The sequence below is a fragment of the Populus euphratica genome, unplaced genomic scaffold (genome assembly GCF_000495115.2).
Source record: "Populus euphratica unplaced genomic scaffold, PopEup_1.0 scaffold44.1, whole genome shotgun sequence".
Lineage (NCBI taxonomy): Eukaryota > Viridiplantae > Streptophyta > Magnoliopsida > Malpighiales > Salicaceae > Populus > Populus euphratica.
This window is the reverse complement of record NW_011499865.1, coordinates 354,253-372,671: the sequence shown is the minus strand read 5'-3', so window position 1 is coordinate 372,671 and position 18,419 is coordinate 354,253. Positions and strand designations below refer to the sequence as shown.

The 18,419-nt window shown below is 34.5% G+C and overlaps 4 protein-coding genes across 4 annotated transcripts; 2 read left to right on the top strand and 2 right to left on the bottom strand.

The window, feature by feature from the left end:
- The first annotated feature begins 1,289 nt into the window (after positions 1-1,289).
- LOC105125891 (uncharacterized) lies at positions 1,290-3,902 on the top strand. Its single transcript, XM_011026551.1, has 4 exons — positions 1,290-1,417; positions 2,587-2,659; positions 2,739-2,794; positions 3,617-3,902. Exons 1-4 carry the CDS (start codon positions 1,374-1,376, stop codon positions 3,729-3,731), a joined length of 288 nt encoding a protein of 95 aa, XP_011024853.1. The 5' UTR covers positions 1,290-1,373; the 3' UTR covers positions 3,732-3,902.
- A 345-nt stretch (positions 3,903-4,247) lies between these two features.
- ABIL2 (ABL interactor-like protein 2) lies at positions 4,248-8,668 on the bottom strand. Its single transcript, XM_011026550.1, has 10 exons — positions 8,181-8,668; positions 7,315-7,436; positions 6,859-6,941; positions 6,599-6,749; positions 5,727-5,826; positions 5,497-5,589; positions 5,307-5,403; positions 5,135-5,226; positions 4,837-4,958; positions 4,248-4,705 (listed from the first exon to the last, which is right to left on the bottom strand). The coding sequence occupies exons 2-10, from the start codon at positions 7,408-7,410 to the stop codon at positions 4,535-4,537; spliced, it is 1,005 nt and encodes a 334-aa protein (XP_011024852.1). The 5' UTR covers positions 7,411-7,436; positions 8,181-8,668; the 3' UTR covers positions 4,248-4,534.
- A 3,670-nt stretch (positions 8,669-12,338) lies between these two features.
- On the top strand, positions 12,339-13,604 carry LOC105125889 (protein RKD4-like). The gene is made up of 3 exons (XM_011026549.1): positions 12,339-12,397; positions 12,563-13,091; positions 13,443-13,604. The coding sequence occupies exons 1-3, from the start codon at positions 12,339-12,341 to the stop codon at positions 13,602-13,604; spliced, it is 750 nt and encodes a 249-aa protein (XP_011024851.1).
- Positions 13,605-15,608: 2,004 nt separating this feature from the next.
- LOC105125888 (uncharacterized) lies at positions 15,609-16,524 on the bottom strand. The gene has a single exon (XM_011026548.1). It carries the CDS (start codon positions 16,277-16,279, stop codon positions 15,731-15,733), a length of 549 nt encoding a protein of 182 aa, XP_011024850.1. The 5' UTR covers positions 16,280-16,524; the 3' UTR covers positions 15,609-15,730.
- Between the last annotated feature and the right edge of the window lie 1,895 nt (positions 16,525-18,419).

Sequence of the window (18,419 nt, the reverse complement as noted above, 5' to 3'; positions counted from 1 at the left end):
ACAGTGCTACTAGTGATTCAAGAAAAGGGAACAGCCGCAAACAAGATTTGGATTCAGACCATTTGATCGTCGTATGCACTTAAGACTCTTCTTAATCATCAATAAGTTTCTCACCAAAAGCATGTATTAATTTTACAGAGAACGAACTCCAGCTAGTATTTCTTCGTAGATATAAAAGAAAGACCCTATAAAACTTATGGTGAGTGCATGATCAAACATGTAGACCAAACTTCCATGCATGCCCATAGGTATAAGCTTATCTCATGAGAAAACGAAAACAAATCAGAGGATTTATGTGTTGTACCTGTTGAAAAAGAGCTTGGTGGCCGAAACTTGTTGCTGAATCCTGGAATAAAAATGGCTGCTGTGAGCAGTGAGCGTATCTTTTGGTTAGGAAGCTGAGCTTAGAAGAAAAGAAAGAACGGAGAGAGTAATAAATACAATTTAATAAATTACAAGGCAGAGGGACCAGTCTTATCAAATATTCTGCTGGAATATCCTCTTATGCCCTTTCCACCATTTAACCTTCACAAGTTTCCTCACTTATGTGTCCTTTACTTCTCGGCACTTTGGGAGGCTCGAGTGAATAATTTTGTTATTTTTTAAGGGTGTGATCATTGGGAAAAACATTAATTCATATATTTTTAGTATTTTTATAATTTTAATGTATTGATATTAAAAATAAAAAAAATTATTATTATAGATTTTTAAACGAAAGTTATTTTAAAAAATATATTAAACCACAATACTATAATATTATTTAATGGTTAAAAAATTATGTTTTTTTTTCTTGATTTTTTTAGATTTAATTCTTAGAGTATGTGTTTAAATTTGTTATTGAATTTCATTAAGTATATCATATTAATATGAGGATGTGGTTTTGAAATTTATAAAATATGATGTAGTTTTAAATAATATATAAACCAACTTAAAATCATCAAATAAGAACTAAATTTAAAATTTATTAATAAAAACAAACTAGTCTTAATTAACTATTTAAAAACACTTATAATCCTAGGAATAAAAAAAAAATCAGAATGTTAATTGAGTTTAAATTCTAAACGGGTCTTAGAAAAACTTTCCAATTTTGTCCTTATTGATTTATCAATGTTCCACTTTTGTTTCTATAGTTTATAATTTTATAATGTCACTCTTATAGTTTTGAAAAATTTCAGTCTTGTCCTTTATTATTGCATCCAAATCATTAAAAATATAAACTACATGGTATTATGTAACAACTAAACAAGTCCCCTACCTGACTCTCTTAAGACATGAAACGGCACCGTTGCATAATGATGGCAAAAAGTTATAGTTAGCTTCAGCTGTGAAAACTGAAAAGAGGGTGTCAAAGCCAAGCCATTACTGCAACATTGATGGCTGCTGCTGCTGCTATGGACGCCCAATGGGATTTCAGCTGGTACTTTCTTTATCTTTCTCTTTATTTACCAAACCCCTTTTGTGTTACACTGCATTGTTGTTCTGTGTCTATAGTTTCTTGGAGTTTTTCTTTTTATGTTTCTTTATCTCAATACATCTGAAGTCATACTTTTCATCAGCAAATATCTTGTGTACGTGTGCGCGTAATGTGTAGTCATGGTATTTTTTTACTATTCCATTTATTGGCTTGAGGATTGATTTGGGTTTTTTTCATATTTGATGTTAATCGTGTTAAGTAATAAAGACTCGATCTCTAGTGTTGTCTTCTATGGATAGTTTTGAATGACATGGTTTGTGAAGTGATTCTTTCTTGTTTGTGGGTTTCTTTTTAAAAATTGAATTAGAGTGCGGAAATTATATCAAAATAGCTAAAAACTTGTGATTTATAGCGCATAAATTATATCAAAATAGCTAAAAATTGGTGATTTATAGCTATCAGTTTTTGAGTTTTACCATTGGTGCTGAAAGTAGGTCAATATGCTGTTGCTTGAAGTGAAGTAGCAGAGGAAATTAGTCTTGATTCTTTCTTCTTCTTTTTGGCTTGCTGTCCCTTTTTGTGATTTTGGTTTTATCAATTTAGCTGTATGAAAGGAACTTGTTTTGAAATTGAAGGAATGTAGAAGAAAAATAATTTTTTTTCATTTTTAACATGTTGGGTCTATAACTTTAAAGTAGGTAGATTCCATCTTTGTACAAATTATAAGCAAACAATCGCAGCCTTTTGACTATAATTAATAAGATATTTAAGTTTTACCAACGCAAGGCTAACGTGTTATTAGCTATTATCTTATGACAATGAAGTTGCATTATCATAAGTAGCTTATTATGCAGAATTTCAAATTCTGTATTGTGGTTTGTGAAGCTTTTTATACTCAAGAATTAATTAGTTAAACATGTTTAAAGAATGTGAGCAATCAGTGCTAGAATACTGAGAATATCAGGCAATGCTTATAATTTTGATGAATGAATTCACATAGAAAAGAATCTATTTGCAAGGAAATATGATGAATTCACAGAAACTGTTTTGGTGACATGCTCTATTAAGTGCTTCTGTTCAAGAGGCACCAATTGTAGTGACTGGTTCATTTACTTTTGAGAATTTCTTTCTAAATCACTGTTTGATATTGTGGAATAAATTGTCTTCTGCAGTGACTTCGAAGTAGATTTTGGGTCTGAGGAGAATGCTTCTATAATATATGCAGCATTAGCTGTTGATAAGGAGGTGAAGCTGTCTCATAGTTTCATCTCTGCATTGATTGTTGTTTAGTTAGATCCTTATTTTTCTCTTTTACCCCATGCAGTTGCAGCCTGATAAAGTGAAAAGGCTGATGTCGGTCTCTAATGGGACGTTGTCAGTGTAAGCTTGTTTCCATGATGATGGTTAGCTTTTGTTAGTGCTTGCTGTCTGTTTATTGTTTAATTCTAATGGATTCTCTAGGATGGCAAGAATGAAATGTCTTCAAAATTTTGTGATGGTAATATACTGATTTTAATCTTTTCTTTGAATCACATGCAAGAGAAACTGTCATCCCTTTTCTTATACTTGTTTCCTTGCCAATAAAAAAAAAAAGAGTTTCTTTGTATACAGCCATTTGATAATCCAGTCTCTTTTTTCCCCTATTAAGATCGTGCTTTTTAGACTACTTCATTCAGCCCTTCAGGCATAACATTCATGTGTTTCTGCATCATACACGCTTATTATAGCATTTATTTATTATGTATTTTTCTGCCTCGTGGAAACTGTTGATGAAGCAGGAAGTTGCTCAGTTTGTTGCTTGGAAGATGCAAATAAAAGAACTGTCCCCTTACAAGTGTGATCATGAACCAATCTGCTATACTCATGCATGCTCTAACCCTACCTCCACTCTAATCCTACATCTTCCATCACTCCAGCTGGTCCCTAATGCCTATCGCAAAACACAACAATAGCCTGACTGCATAATGTTTTTTAAGCAATTAAATCACACCATTATTCTTTCTTTGAAAACAAAAAAAATCTGTAAATTAGCTATCCTCCTCTTCCTACCTTTATTTGTTTACCTTTTTTCAAGTCAAGGGTGTGTTTACCTGGTATCTGTGAAGTATCTATGTACTGCATGCCTTTCACTTGTATCAATTTGCCAAACACCTTACAGCTTGATTTGCCCTTCTAATCATCTGTTTTTTGATGTAATGATAGGCACTTTGAGGCAGTTGAGGCGAGATTTCTCCGAGCATCATTTTCTGCTTTTGTGGATGTCCTTACGCTCACAACAAAAACAATTGAAGAATTTGGAAAAGGAATGGCACCATGACATGTATTCACAAAGTTTTGTAGAATGTTTTGTAATCTTAGTCCGTTACAGAATTTTGACAAGTTTTGGTTTGAGGTGTTATTTGATCATGACGGATTATTACGCTATTGTCTCAATATGCACAAGGCATTGTGTTAAAGAAGAATTTAAAGATAAAGTGGTTATTTGAGACATAATAACAGGCTCCACACAACCCACCGCAGTCATTTGATGTTTTTTGCAACCATGTTTCAGGCATCATTGCATAATTCACCCCCACCGTAAGCATTCCAATTCCAGCTTATTCTGTTTTGCTATGCATAAACCGTGATAATTTTTGCCAATGTCGTCCGAAAAGACATGGCCAGGTTCACATGCCAACAAAAAGACAACCAGAGAAAATTGTTAAGATTACAAGGTATAGAAACCCAAGAAAGTGAGGAGACAGAGAGGAAATATATATAATTCATTGACCAGCATGGATACCAAGCCAAATAAAAAAACTACATGCAACTCATTAGAGATAGCAACACATAATTTTGAAAATAAATAATCAACCTCCTTTTCTTTTCTTCAAGGATAATTAACCTTGGTGAAACTCAACAAAATCCATAAATGTAGGATGATCGTCTAATGGTGTACACAATAATAATATTACAATTGAAAGGACTTTTACTTGACAATATTATCTACTGCTCGGCGGGGGGCAACTGCATCGAGTACAAAATGGGTATTGAAAAATAGAAAAACTGCAGGTTCATGGTCGTTGCTCATTCCTTGTCTCCTTTGGCTTTTTTTTTTTTTTTCTCTCATCATTTTTACTGTCAATATTCGTCCAGGTAAGTATATAGCATTTCATCTTTCTTTGATTTGCGCCGGCTAAGTAAGGCTTTGAGGAGACGCTTACTTTTGCTGGGATATTGTTCAATGTCTTTGGTATTTTCCTTTTCAGCCTGGAGACGCATGGATGCTGATTTTCGAGGCTCGGAAGGGTACTGCAGAACAGAACAAAAATTCAATGATTTTGTGTTCAAGGTAGATGGTGATAATTATTATTCTAGCTTGAAGTGGAAGTAATGCTTAAATCTACACATTTTTCCAATGAATATTATGATGGTATACACACCCGTTTTTTGGCAGGGGCAGAGCTTGGAGTGGTAGGCCTACTTGTATTTGGAGTTGTTGACCTACTTGACACAGAACCAGAACGCAAGAGTGGAAATCGATGCGGTGAAATGCTTCGCTTATCTGATTTGTGAGTAGGCATCATCAGTTAAAGATTGGCACCAGTATAGAAGCATTGCGAGTTTGAAATTTTCTTCAACACTAGAATGTAACTAACATGATTTTGAAAACTTCACATGGAAAAACTAGAAGAGAATGAACTAGGTTTCAAAGTATGACACTATAGAATGCACACAAACCTAGATCTTTCTTGGGCATGGTAGATGTAAAGGAAAACGTTGCAGATCGTTGTGGAGGAGGTCGTGGAGAAGGTGACGGGGAACGTCCCTTTCTGCATGGAATGCAACTTTACATTAGCACATTCTAACTAAACAATCACAATAATTTGAAGATTTAAAAACCATTTCATACCTCATTGAATTAACCAAAGATGTTGGGGTTTCCCTGGCTGAAGATGTCGGGGTTTCCCGTGCTGATGATGGGGCTTCTCTAATTGTAGCTCGAACAGCTTTGGTAACAGTCAGATGACAGAACATTCAAATTTTGATCCAATGCTACCAATACACAATAAATGATACATAATAAAAGCAAGGCACCCTACCATTCCTAAATTGATGCCAATCATCTTCATCATCTAGGCTGCACCCTTGGTATTTTGATTTAGTGCGGATCGCACCATGCATGGTCTCCCCAACTGAACATGAACCAAAGAGGATAATTACTTTACATCTCCAAATCCAGATAAAGGACAAAAGGTGCAAAAGAAAAGTCTGTGGATGTGTATATACATGCAGAGAATAAAAGAATGAGAAAAAGGAAAAGGGTCATTGCCTGGCAAGATGTACCGCTTATGGTACTTTGGAGTGTCAATCACCAGTGACTGTTGTGAGATGCCCTCATGATCAATGTACTCTTGACATGTCCGTAATCTCTACCATACCATGTTGGAGGAAAGAGATAAAAAAGAAGTCAGTAAATTGAAATGGTTGCCATCCTTCAGTGATGACTATAATTAGAAAAATATTGGTGTTTTATCTATAGAGCAATCATCATTGCACAATCTGTCATCATACGAGAGGGGAATCATAGGAGCAAGAAAAGGATCTCAACTACTATACCTAACATATGTTGCAAGTAATTCAATTACAAATATAGTTTTCCATCTCAAGCTCCATAGACAAAGGTACCTTATCAATTAAAACCTTAGGCAAGTAACCATATACCTAAAATCCAAACATGTGTGTTTGTATTATGAAATTCAAAAAATAGTCCTTAAGTGCATCTAAATCCTAGTGAGACTCCATTTTCGGATTCAATCAGTTTAACATTATTCATCATTCTGCAAACATGAAAGCAATCAAGCTTTATGGATGCCATTTTTTTTTTCTGTTCGTATTTTTTGTCATAGAGCAATCTAATCCTAAATCATGTCTAACTAAGCACAAAGTCACACTGTTCTAGACAACCAGCCTAGCCTTGTTTCATCACTGAGGCTTTTCATTTCTGAGAAGGCATTTTTTTCTCTCCCTCTCAAGTATAATTTTCATGAATGCAGGACTGTTAGCTTCAAAGTAGATTCCCTATTGGTGCCTCAACAACTTATATTATTAAGATCAGGTCATAAGTGATTATCTTTAGAAGATCTCAATCACAACAGAATCCAAACTTACCAACATTTTACCAAAAATCATTTTCATGTGTACCTGTTCAATGCAACACACGCGAAACTCTGTTCCAGAAACTTCATCAACTTTCTCATCGAAGAGATCATTAACCTTGTATGTCACTGAACCCAAATGGTCCACTGTATTCACAAGAGCTTTGATGGCATAATCTTTCAATGTTTCCACCACTCTGCATGGACAGGAGATTTTCATTTTTTAAGGACGAAAGAATAAAAAGAAAAATTAACCTCTGTAGTTGAGAACATCATCCATGGTAAATCAGAGCAGCAGAAACTCACATCTGTTTTTGGTCGTCATTTGTGTATGATAATTCAAAATACTCCGCTGCTGAGTATAGCTGACTTCTCAGATTCTTCAAATCCTGACAGGCACACAACAAGTGAGCAAACTGCGAGACCCCAGTTTATGCGGTCTTATTGTGAGCTACGAATATTCTGCCACCACTCAGACTATATAAACTGTAATAGTAGAATGGTGACCATGTGAATGTACACTATCACCCACAAGGCTTGACTACAAATTGAAAATTTCACTGATGAAGCTTGTGTATTGGCTGTATGTTGGAACCAATAACGACATGAAGCTACTTAGACCTGAAAATAAATGCAACACACTGACATACCGCCTCTTAATCATGGGGAAAAGTAAAACCTGGGAAATGAAATCTAAGATGCCTTAAAGATACATGGACTCGCTAGCTTAGAGACTCGTAAATCCAATTTATCCTAAAGTACCTTCAGACTATCAGAGAAGAGCAAGCTCTGCTGCATAGAAACCTCGTCATAGTTTGACGCCTCTCTAGAGAGAGAAGATGCAGTCATTGTACCCATGGAGGAGATAAGTCTTCTTAATTGCCCTGCAGCAATGTCAATGACAGAAACTAAGAAGTGAGCACTCACATAAGTCAGGAGCAGGAAACAAACAGCAAACCCTAAATCATAAGTCTGCTTTCTGTTTAGGACCCAAAATCAGAAACCAAATAAAATACTAAAAATTGTGATCCAGTGTGAGAGAAGGATCATACCCAAAAAAAATTTAAAATTCAAATTCCCTGAAGTATCACAGAGAAGAGAGACAGGGGGAGAGACAGAGAGCCAGGAACTCTCTTTCACAAAAAGCCACAGCTAAAAAGATACCAAAAGCATCTATATTCCAAACAAGATTTCAACATAATTAAAACCAACAGTATAAGGAGACAGTACTAGTTGCAGGTTGTACATTTCTGCAACTACACAAAGAAAGAACAAAAATAAAAAAAATAAAAAACATTACAGTAATGGAGGAATTCCCTCATAAACAACTTGCAAGAAAGCTCATTTTGTCTGACTCTTCACCAATACTCTAATTATATCAATAATTAAATATAAGCACATGAAAAGTAAGTGACAACCAATCCTTAAGAATAACGAAAGTTGAAAGTTTTTGAATACTTCACAGGAAACCCCATGAATATCAAAGTTTTGAACTTTACAAATCCCTCAACTAATTAAAACAGCAACTTTAACAGTTGCTGGGCCAGTTTTAACCTTGCCCCTAACATTTTCTCATGAAACAAACAGAAAAAAAACCGGGTTTTGTGTATGAAATTCAGATGACTAACCTGATTGTGAAATTATCACTAGAAGATGCAAATTTTTGGCTTTTTTGTCAAGCTGGGGGGCTATAAGGCAAAACCCATTTGCCTAAATTCAAATTTTAGGAAGCAGCAGCAAAGTATGAAAGGACGGGGAGTAGTAGGCTACAGACAAGGACACAAATAAGCAAAAGTAAATTGTCAGAGACCACTATGTGTGTTTGGTAACAGATTTTTGACCAAAAAAGGACAACTTTAGTCGCCCTGAATAGTTGCTAAGGAGCTAAAATGGACATCATAAAGGGAAAACAAAGGAGTTGTGGAGATAGAGGGAGGGAAGGGAGTCGAAGAAGTCGAATTAGAGGAGTGGAGGAGTGGAGGAGACGGGCATTAACTACAGCACGTCTGTGTGAGGGGTGGCGCTTCTTAGGTGACTTCGAGGCACAAAATTTTTAGTGCCTTCTTTTTTATTATGGAAAATTTTAAAAAGATAAAAAAAAAATAACTACAATTTTCAACGAGATGATATTTCTCTTTATATTTTAAAATTATTTAATATGTTAATATTAAAAATAATTTTTTAAAAATAAAAAAATATCATTAATATATATTTTAACACAAAAAATTCTTAAAAAATTAACTATAATTACACTTGAAAACAAGAGATATCGTCGTTTATTTGCACCCTATCATGGATTCCGATTTCATATATAATTCCATAACAACTCCATTTTTTCACATGAGATTTACTACCAAAGTCACTGCAATATGATGACTTGAACACATGCAATCCATCCCCTTGTGCAAAGCCAGCAATTCCGGGGCAATATTTTTCTCTAGGTTTATAAACCATGCCACTCCAACCCCATTTCTCATCATTTGGGTTTCGGTAGGACCCATTACGCTCTTGTCTTTGTTTGTTCGGTCTAAAGGGTCATAACCACACTACCCTACCATGCCTCCACCTCAAGATTGCATGACCCTACAAGAAGCAAAAGGCCCCTCCTTTTCCCCCCTCGTTGAAGAGAAGAGAAGAAGAACATGTAGATAGATGGATTGATGGGTAGATGTTAACCGTTGAATTAACCTATCATCATCCACAATTTATTTGTTTCTGTAACAAGTAAACTCTCTTTCCTGCAAAACCCAGCTTCTGTTTGGAGTTCTTTATCCATGCCCTTAAAAGGCACGCTTGAATGGCACAGTGCTGCTAAGCTACCTTCTCAGCCGGACGTAACCCGTGACCATCCTCCTTCCTTCCTAATGGTTTCACCCACGCGCCCCAAGTTCTTGAACGTTAATGGCATTACATCTTCTAAGTTTGTATCTAATGTCGCTATACATCTTCTAAGTTTGTATCTAATGTCGCCTTTTCTTTTCAATTAGTTTATTTAAAAATAATAACTTTGAAGGTTTCTTTAAAAAGAAATCAATGAAACTGCATAAAATGAAATAGGATTGATCTTATATGTGGACAGCATGAGCTCCACTTTCTTGATAGAAGAGTGGGGATTCTGCTGTCTTGTCCGCACAAACGTGACCTTGATGTCACTCATTGCAGGCTGGCCATGCCCTTTATGAAGCCAAAGCAGCAGCGGTCCAGCGGGCGCTATCATTTCACTTTACGAAGTCTCCAAAACAGTGGCACCAATCATTATTCACACCCCAGATTTCTCTTGCCAACTCCCGGCATCCATCACCCTCTATGGACCATCACCATTGTAAAGATCAACAAGTAACCAATGTCATAGTAAGTTGGCCAATAAAAATCCAATCTTCCGCTAAAATCAAACGTCCAGCAACCTTCCATAGAAGATTTGGGCTTTCCCAAAAAGAAAAAAAAAAGGGAAAAAATTGAGCTAAAATGATAAAGATACTTGTAGTTATGCACCCATCCCAATTATCTATGGAATACATGTTAAGCGCCAAATTTACCTAAATAAGCCTAGTTGTACAATCATTACGAGTTTATAATGAACTCACAGTAATTAACTCTAACTTAGTTAAACCCTCAATTCATCATAATAATTTTGTTTATTTTAAAAGCAAGAAGATTTTGTTTTATATTTTTTAAAAGCAAAATTAGATTTTAGTATGATTCGGCATGTATATTAAATCAATTTTTTTAACACTTATGTTGTGATTAAGACGGGTGAGCCGGGGCAAGGATCTAAGCCGATGAAGTGTAGGGCATTGATCTCAACTTCATGGAAGGCACAATGGATTTGAACACAGGAGATACTAGGACTTCATCTTTTTCAAATAGGTTTCCCATCCATTAGTGGACTTTGGGTATTATTTGATGTGCAAATCACTGCCGTGATTTGTGGCAATTTGGTGGTAACCCAGAAGGGGAAAAAAGTGGAATGATTGTCCCTTCTAGGCAAGCCTCGTGGGGACAAAACAAGATGATTTTTCTTCGCACAGAGAGACCTGAGACCCGTATGGACAGCGAGGAGGTCGCCTAGGGCAAGCCCAGCTGTGGCGGCTAGAGGGAGTCTTGGGTTCAGGCCCCTACTCAAATCTAACAAAGGTGGCCTGAGAAAGCCCAAGGAGATAGACATCAAAGTAACGGCGGCTTGAGCCATTACTTGCAGTGACGGCTGAAACCACAATTAGCATTTCCTAATAATCTCCAAATCCCAGAAGAATTTAAGATAAGATGATAATTATGAAACCTTAAGAGTACTAATAATCTCCAAATTCCCTATGTGGTCTCATGTTCGAGTCCTTGGTTGCTCATATGATGGCCATTGAAGGCTTACATGGTCGTTAACTTCAGGGCCCGTGGGATTAGTCGTGGCTTCAGGGCCCGTGGGATTAGTCGTGGTGCGCGCAAGCTGGCCCGGACACCCACATTAATCTAAAAAAAAAAAAAAAATATCTCCAAATCCCAGAAGAATTTAAATAAGATGATAATTATGAAACCTTAAGAGTGAATTTATGAGCCTTCAATCTCGTTGATCTCCATGTAACCTCCTTTCATTAATAATTCTTTTTACCATCATGTGGTGGAGTTTCTTCTACCCATGCATAACACATCATGCACCATACATGATTATGTCTGGTGTTAATACATTAGGGTCGGCTTGGTTAATTTATTAATCCGATAATTTTAACTCTAATTTAAATTTAATTACTTAATGTGTGATAGATTAATTTGCAATATATGTTATATTTGATTTGATTTTGGGGTGAAAAATTCCATTAGGCGTATAAAGATTTAATCTAAAATTGGATGTTAGAAATTTTAAAGTGCAATTTTTACTGAAAATCCTGTGAGAATTGCGAAAACGTTTTTGAACAACCTCTTGTGAAGGAATCATATGAACTTTGAAGGAATCAAAGCCCTTTTTGGCTATATTTCTAAATAAATAAGATATTAATTAAAGAAAACAATGTTGAAAGAATTTTGTATAAAATTAAAATAACTCATTCTTCCTGTTTGAGAAATGCCTCGTTAATGAATTTGTGTAGGAATTTCTTTTAAAAAAACGATTTTTTTATGGAAAAAGATATCTTCAAATTAGATTATGTGTTATAAAACCAAATATATTGAAAATCTCCTATAAAAAAATCAAAATAACTAATATACTTGTTTTGGCACAACAAGGTACATGAAATAAAATTATTATTTTGGGGCATTATTATAAGAAAATTATTTTGGCCTCGTAATGTTCATGTACAAAATGTACAAAATTATGGTAAAGAGTGTTTATGAAAAGTGTTTTTTTAATTAAAAATATATTAAAATAATTTTTTCTTATTTTATTTTTATTTTTAACATCAATACATCAAAATTAAAATAATATAAAAAAATTAATTTGATATCTTTTTAAATAAAAGATTATTTTAAAAATATAACGATAAAAACAATATTCATGCGCCAAGCATTAAAAAGCTGTAAATGATTCTTGAAAGGTCATTAAATGGAGATACATCATGCAGCCCCCAAGAATGATTATTGGTAATTGTTAATTAATAAATGTGAGCATTAATTAAAAACAGTAGAATGATTTGTAACTCTCATGGACGTGCACATATTTCAATTAATCCATTTCTAATCTCCACCATAATTTATAGCCCTCCTTAAACCCTTCTCCCATCAATCCCTCCCCCAACATTCCTTTTCCCTCCTTATCTTTCTCAATGGATTCAACAAGGTATCAACTCATTGTTCCAAAAATGGAGAATCCACTTGACTTTGATGCCTGGGTTCTTGATGGTCAAGATATCTTCAGCAAGTACGTAAGATTATCCTTCCCCACATTTTTTGTCTTGTAAAAAATGTACTTCACTCATGTTAATGGTTCAATATATAATTTTATGCTTCCTTGTTGTTCAGATTTTCAAGTTTACTTCTCATGATCCTTAGTTAATCTTGTTAAATTTTGTTCATGTATTCACAGGATCTCGGAACTTCCCCCGTTGGAAAGCCTTTTCGAGCCGCTAAATTTGCCACCGTTTGTGCCCTATGACAAGAACTTTAATGGCTTCAAAAACAATGAAGATATCAGCAATGATAATATATTCTCTGAGAGTAATCTTGATTCTTGGTACAATCGAGAAAATGTTATTGACACCAAGCCGGTGATAAACCCTGGCATCCAATATCCTTCTTATAGCCTAAACCTTGACAACAGTGTCATTAAAAGTGAACTGCTGAATGAAGTTTCAATGATGTTGGTCCAAAGTGATTGTGCTAGTTCTTCAAGCATGAAAGAAGAAGAAGAAGTTAGAAAGATGAGTGGGAGGAAGAGGTCTGTTGGATTGGAACTGGAAGAAATTCAAAGGCATTTCAACATGCCAATCACTCAAGCAGCTAGGGAAATGAAAGTGGGGTTAACAGTATTGAAAAAAAGATGCAGAGAGCTTAGGATAATGAGGTGGCCTCACAGGAAGATCAAGAGCTTGACTTCTCTTATCAACAATGTCAAGGTACGTGCATGGCATGTTCTTGCTTTGATCAATTAAAGAAGATTTTATTTATAACTATGTCTTCAGCAGCATATTAGACCGTGTATAAAAATCTATGAATAGCGCATGCATAAGCGAAACAAGAATTCTACGATTAGGGTTTTGATCTGAACATAAAGTAATTAAGGAATTCTATCCTTAATTTCTTGGTGGGAAATTTGTTTTTCTATCGATTTTTTTATACCAAAGCTTAGTTTCTCATGCTTGTTTAGCTAATTTTTAGTCAAGCCATCAAAATAATATAGAAAAAAGGCAGATCCATAATTTTTTGAGGATTCAATATGATCTTGTGACATATGTGGTGTGGTGTAGGAAATGGGGCTAAGTGAATATGAGGCGATCATGTTGGAGGAGCATAAAAGGCTTATCGAAGAACTGCCAGACTTGGAATTGACAGAAAGAACAAAGAAGCTGAGGCAGGCTTGTTTCAAAGCCAATTACAAGAAGAGAAGGCTTTCGGCAGCTTATTCTTGATTTTCCTTTTGCAAAATGCCATTGTCTTTAGCTTTAATCAAATTTTGTGACCCTGGAAACTAGGATCGTGCATGCTTTACATGAAGGCTTAAAAACCTTTAGACAAATTTAATTATATTGCAATGTATTTCCAATATTATAGTTATTATTATAAATATATTAAACTTGATTTAGTCTGATAAGTTAATATTCAGACTTGATCGATCTGCTCTTTAACTCAGGTCGAATTTAACAAAAAATCAATGAAGAATTGACTTAGTTAGCTTTTTTTAAAAAAAGAAAAATCTTCTCTTTAAAACCACAACATTTTAATTTTTAAAGAAAAATTGATTGATTCAGGTTAATTACCTAACTCAATCCAAACATTACCTTTATATCAACTTCAGGTTTAATAACTATACTAATTATCGAAGAGAATCATCATAAAATAAAAAATTAGTCAATTCAATTTTAATATATTTTTAAATAAATAGATAAACACATCATCTGTTTGAAAATACTATAATTTATATTTTAGGTGTTTTTTAAAAATATATTTGTTTTTAAAAAAATCACATTAATTAATTAATTTATAATATATTTTAGATGATTTTAATATACTGATATTATTAGATACATTTTTAATCAATAAATAGTTTTGAAAAGCATCATATATTAACAGTCATTAAATGGTAATCATTCTAAATTTAAAGAAAATATAATCTTTCATATCTTAATTTAGAAAAGCACCCATTTGTGGGTGTTTTTTCCTTCAATGTGTAGGTGTTTTTCAAGATTGAATGTCTCATCGTATTCTAATTCTGTGATAGATGAGTGGACCGACTAGCTTCAGAGAAATGGAGGGATAACGTTTGTTTTATAACTCAAGATGAGAAAATTAATCATAAGCAAATGATGCATTTCTGTGGAATTTAATTTGAAGCATCCAAACATTATTGCACATATGTCACCTGATCGAACCACCCTTACATTTTTTATAAAATCAACGGTCGAGGAAGGAATAATTAAGAAATTAATTATAATTAAGAATTATAGCACCACATGGAATATATTTGTAGCACAATTAAATATTCATCGAGAAGAAATTAAATTATGGTGAAACAGCTACCTCATTCTTTAATTCATGCTTACCTTCGTCTCCATGAGACCACATGCTCAAGGTTTTCACATATTTTTGTCTGCATTTACATTAACAATGTACAAAAATATAATTATAAGAGAATATAACAAAAATCCTATTCACAATACACACACACACACACTTAGATATTAATTAAATCTAATATAAAGCGACTTGAATAATAAATTGAGCGGATTAACTTTCTTTTAAAGATCAAAACGAGCACAAAGTCGTTTTGAAAAAGGTAGTTTTTTTAAAGAAAAGTTCATGGCTTTTCACCGGGACTAAAAAATTAAATTAATCACAAACATAATAAATAAACTTGGTTTGAATATCAACTGATAGAAGAACTGGATATGAGTAGAGCAGTTAGTTCATTTGTTATTTTTTTAATATTAAAATGAGATTGTTTTAAAAAAATAGTTTTTTTTAGTTAATGAATTTTAACTAAGTTAACCAAATTTTTTCAAAAAGTTCATAAATTTTAAGTGAGTTAATTTAAAGATTTAAAGATCAAATCCTTTTTAATTTAAAACATATTAATTAAACTTGAATTTTTGGCCAATCTGGTATAAGATATAGATCATAAATTAAATGAGTTAATTTTTTTTAAAAAAAATATCAAATTATATATTTTTTAAAACAAATAGTTTTGAAAAAAACATAATTTAAAAAAATAAATAGACTTTAACTGGGTTGACCATATTGCGAGTCAGCTTCAAACCATCAAGTCAGGTTAAGTTTAATAATAATTAAAAAAAAGTTCAATTTCTTTGGTTACTAGAAAATCTTATTTCAATTGCAAAAGAGAAAAGATATTTTTTTTGAAAAACTAAAGTATTTTATAATTTCTAACAAAAATTATTTTTAATATGATGAACCAGAAGATCATAATCCTTATTGAATGGCCTTCTGCATATTTCTATGGTATTCATAATGTCTGTGCATGACCATATTCAGCAACATCCATTAAATGTCCATATCTAGATGAGTTCAGAATTACGAGTCATCTTCGAAATTTTAGTTTGGTACTTACCCACGAATTGTGAGAACACCCTATGAAGCTTGGTCTCCTTGTACTTCTTGTGACCTTAACTTTTGTTTTACCTCCATGGCTAGGATCAACAGCTTGTTTATTATTCTTATTGAAACCTCCCCACCTGCTAGACCCAAATATAGTCTTGCCTTTGGTCTTCACCTTCGTGCCCATATTCTTTAAGCTACTGAATGAACTTCCTTTTACAAGAGACAAGGACCGAGGCACGTAAGGTCCATCCAAGACAGTTGCTGGAGAGGGCATGGTGCTCTCTTGGGCCTTAGTTAACAGCCTTCGCGGCAACTCCAAGCACCTATCAATCTTGGGCTTATCAGATTGTGGCATCCAAGACGGTCTAGGCTTGCCCGGCGCATCCTCCCACTTGAATGGTACTGAAGCTAATGGATGGATTGGTGATGTTAGCATCCTTGCCGGTGACTCATGTAGCCTGCCTGGAAGTGAAAACAAGGAGAGTTTTGGGGTTGGGCTTGGATCATAACCTAGCTCATCAGACCTCATCGGTGCCTGTTTCTTTATGTAACAAAACAAATGCGCAAGAGTGAATTTCTCTAAAAAATAAGACCGGCCCAGATCATGTTTTTATGGATGGAAAAATGGGTTTTTTTTCAGGGTTAGAAAAAGGAAGATATACGGGGGAGCTAGTGGTGTTTGGTGGGTGGCGGATGTGAATGGTGAGAGTCACATGTAACAAAATCTCCTGCTGCTGGCGCTTCTACTACCTCATGAGATAATGGCTTGAGTAATATTTCCTTCATTGGTGGCCAAGTGAGGGGGGTTTTAATTTAATCATTGTAACGACCATCAACGGTAATTTGCCAATTTGTTCCTTTCGAAAAAGTCGTCATAGAAACCAATCTAATCTCTCCCTGTTTGTCTGCAAATGGCATGGTGAAATGAAGGTGAAAGGGAGAATGGTATATATGGACGGTTAGGGTTTGAAAATGTAGCTAAGCATGCCATCTGGGATTTTAACACAGAGATAAAACCTTATTTTAACACAAGATAAAACCTTACTTTGAACTCCCCAATTAAGCCGGCTGCTTTTGCTAGCTTGAGATTTATCATTAGTTAATTAGTGCCGAGCTAGTTGATCTCAAATACCATCAATATTCTATAGCTGGAATTATATAGCTTTCATGAAATGAAAATGATTTTGATGATATTAAAATAATATTTTCATGAACTACATGCTTTATATAATCAATATTAATAAACATAAAAAAAACCCAAAATTCAAATTATGATAACTCGAGCCCATAACATTAATGGTTTGAGCTCGAGTTAGCTTCGAGAAATTAATCATCTTAAGTCTATTGACCGACCTGAATCCAAATCACTTTAGTGGGTTAGAATAAAGCCAAATTCATCGTATCAATTATTTAGCTTTAAGATAATTTTGAGGTTTCACCATTTTGAGTTCATGTTTATAGAACTTGATGTTAAAAGCATAATTTCACTAACCTAAATCTAAACCACATTGATGGGTTTGGTTTAGACTAGCTAGAGCCTGCCACATTAGTGATTTGAGCTAGGATTAAGTCTATAGGATCCATTATATTATCTCGAGACTAGGCTAGGCTCCTATCAAACCAGAAACCAAACTGCATTGATGGATTCGGGTTAGTCAATATGAGTTCGTTTGAGCTCGAGTTAGCCTTCAAGGCACATTACCTCAAACCGATTGTGGGTCAAGGTTGGGCATGTATCCCACCAATTCAACTTCAAATTATCGTGAGTTCACTTTAGGCCAACCCGAGCCCGCTACATTGGTGGTTTAGGCTTGGGCAATGTCATGGAGGTCTTAGCCATCATATGAAGTTCAAAATATGCTTATTAGAATGGTTACATGTTAACAAGATCTTCGCAATGGTTCTAATGATGTTTAAATATTTGATCAGAATTGTTGTTGGAAAATATTTGATCCTATCACACAAGAGCAGCCCAATCATTTGGCACAGGAAACTTCCCCAAAAGCACCTGAAGAATGCATGACAAAACAAAGAAGAAAAGAGAACTCTCCTATCCAACAACAATTGTCTTGGAGTCCACTTTGACTAAGAAGCATCCCCATATTCACAAAAAAGAAAGGTGCTGAATGTTTAAAATTTGCACCCACAATTTGGTTTCCAAAGCCGAATGCTCATAATGCAGTGACAGAGTAGCTTCCGTATAATCTGAAAAAAGAAACAACCAGCAAAATACATGTTAGTTCTTTTCTTATTTTCTTGTCAACTTATGTGCATGAGCATGGATTTTCCAAAGCTGTTATAATCTGCTGTGTTCATTACAGTTTCCCTTGTAGTAGTCCGCATTACTTTTGAGGCATGCTCCCTTTTCAGTTCAATTCCATTTTACCCTAAATTCTCAGGTAACAATAAGAAGAAAAGGTTAAGGTCTCACCTGAGCACCGGGAAAGTCTCATAAGATAGCCTTTGCTTACTTTAACTCTACATAGATGAGGGGTAATGGAAGTAGCAACTGAATGTTTCATAGCTTTCTGAAATTCCACATCCCCCAGCTTCTAACTTCTTCAAGATCTTCTCAATAGTTTCTGTCTCCCGCATCAATACATTTTAAAGTTCTACACGATGCTATAAGCAAAGATATGGGAGCTTAGGAAAATAAACACTCTTCTCCC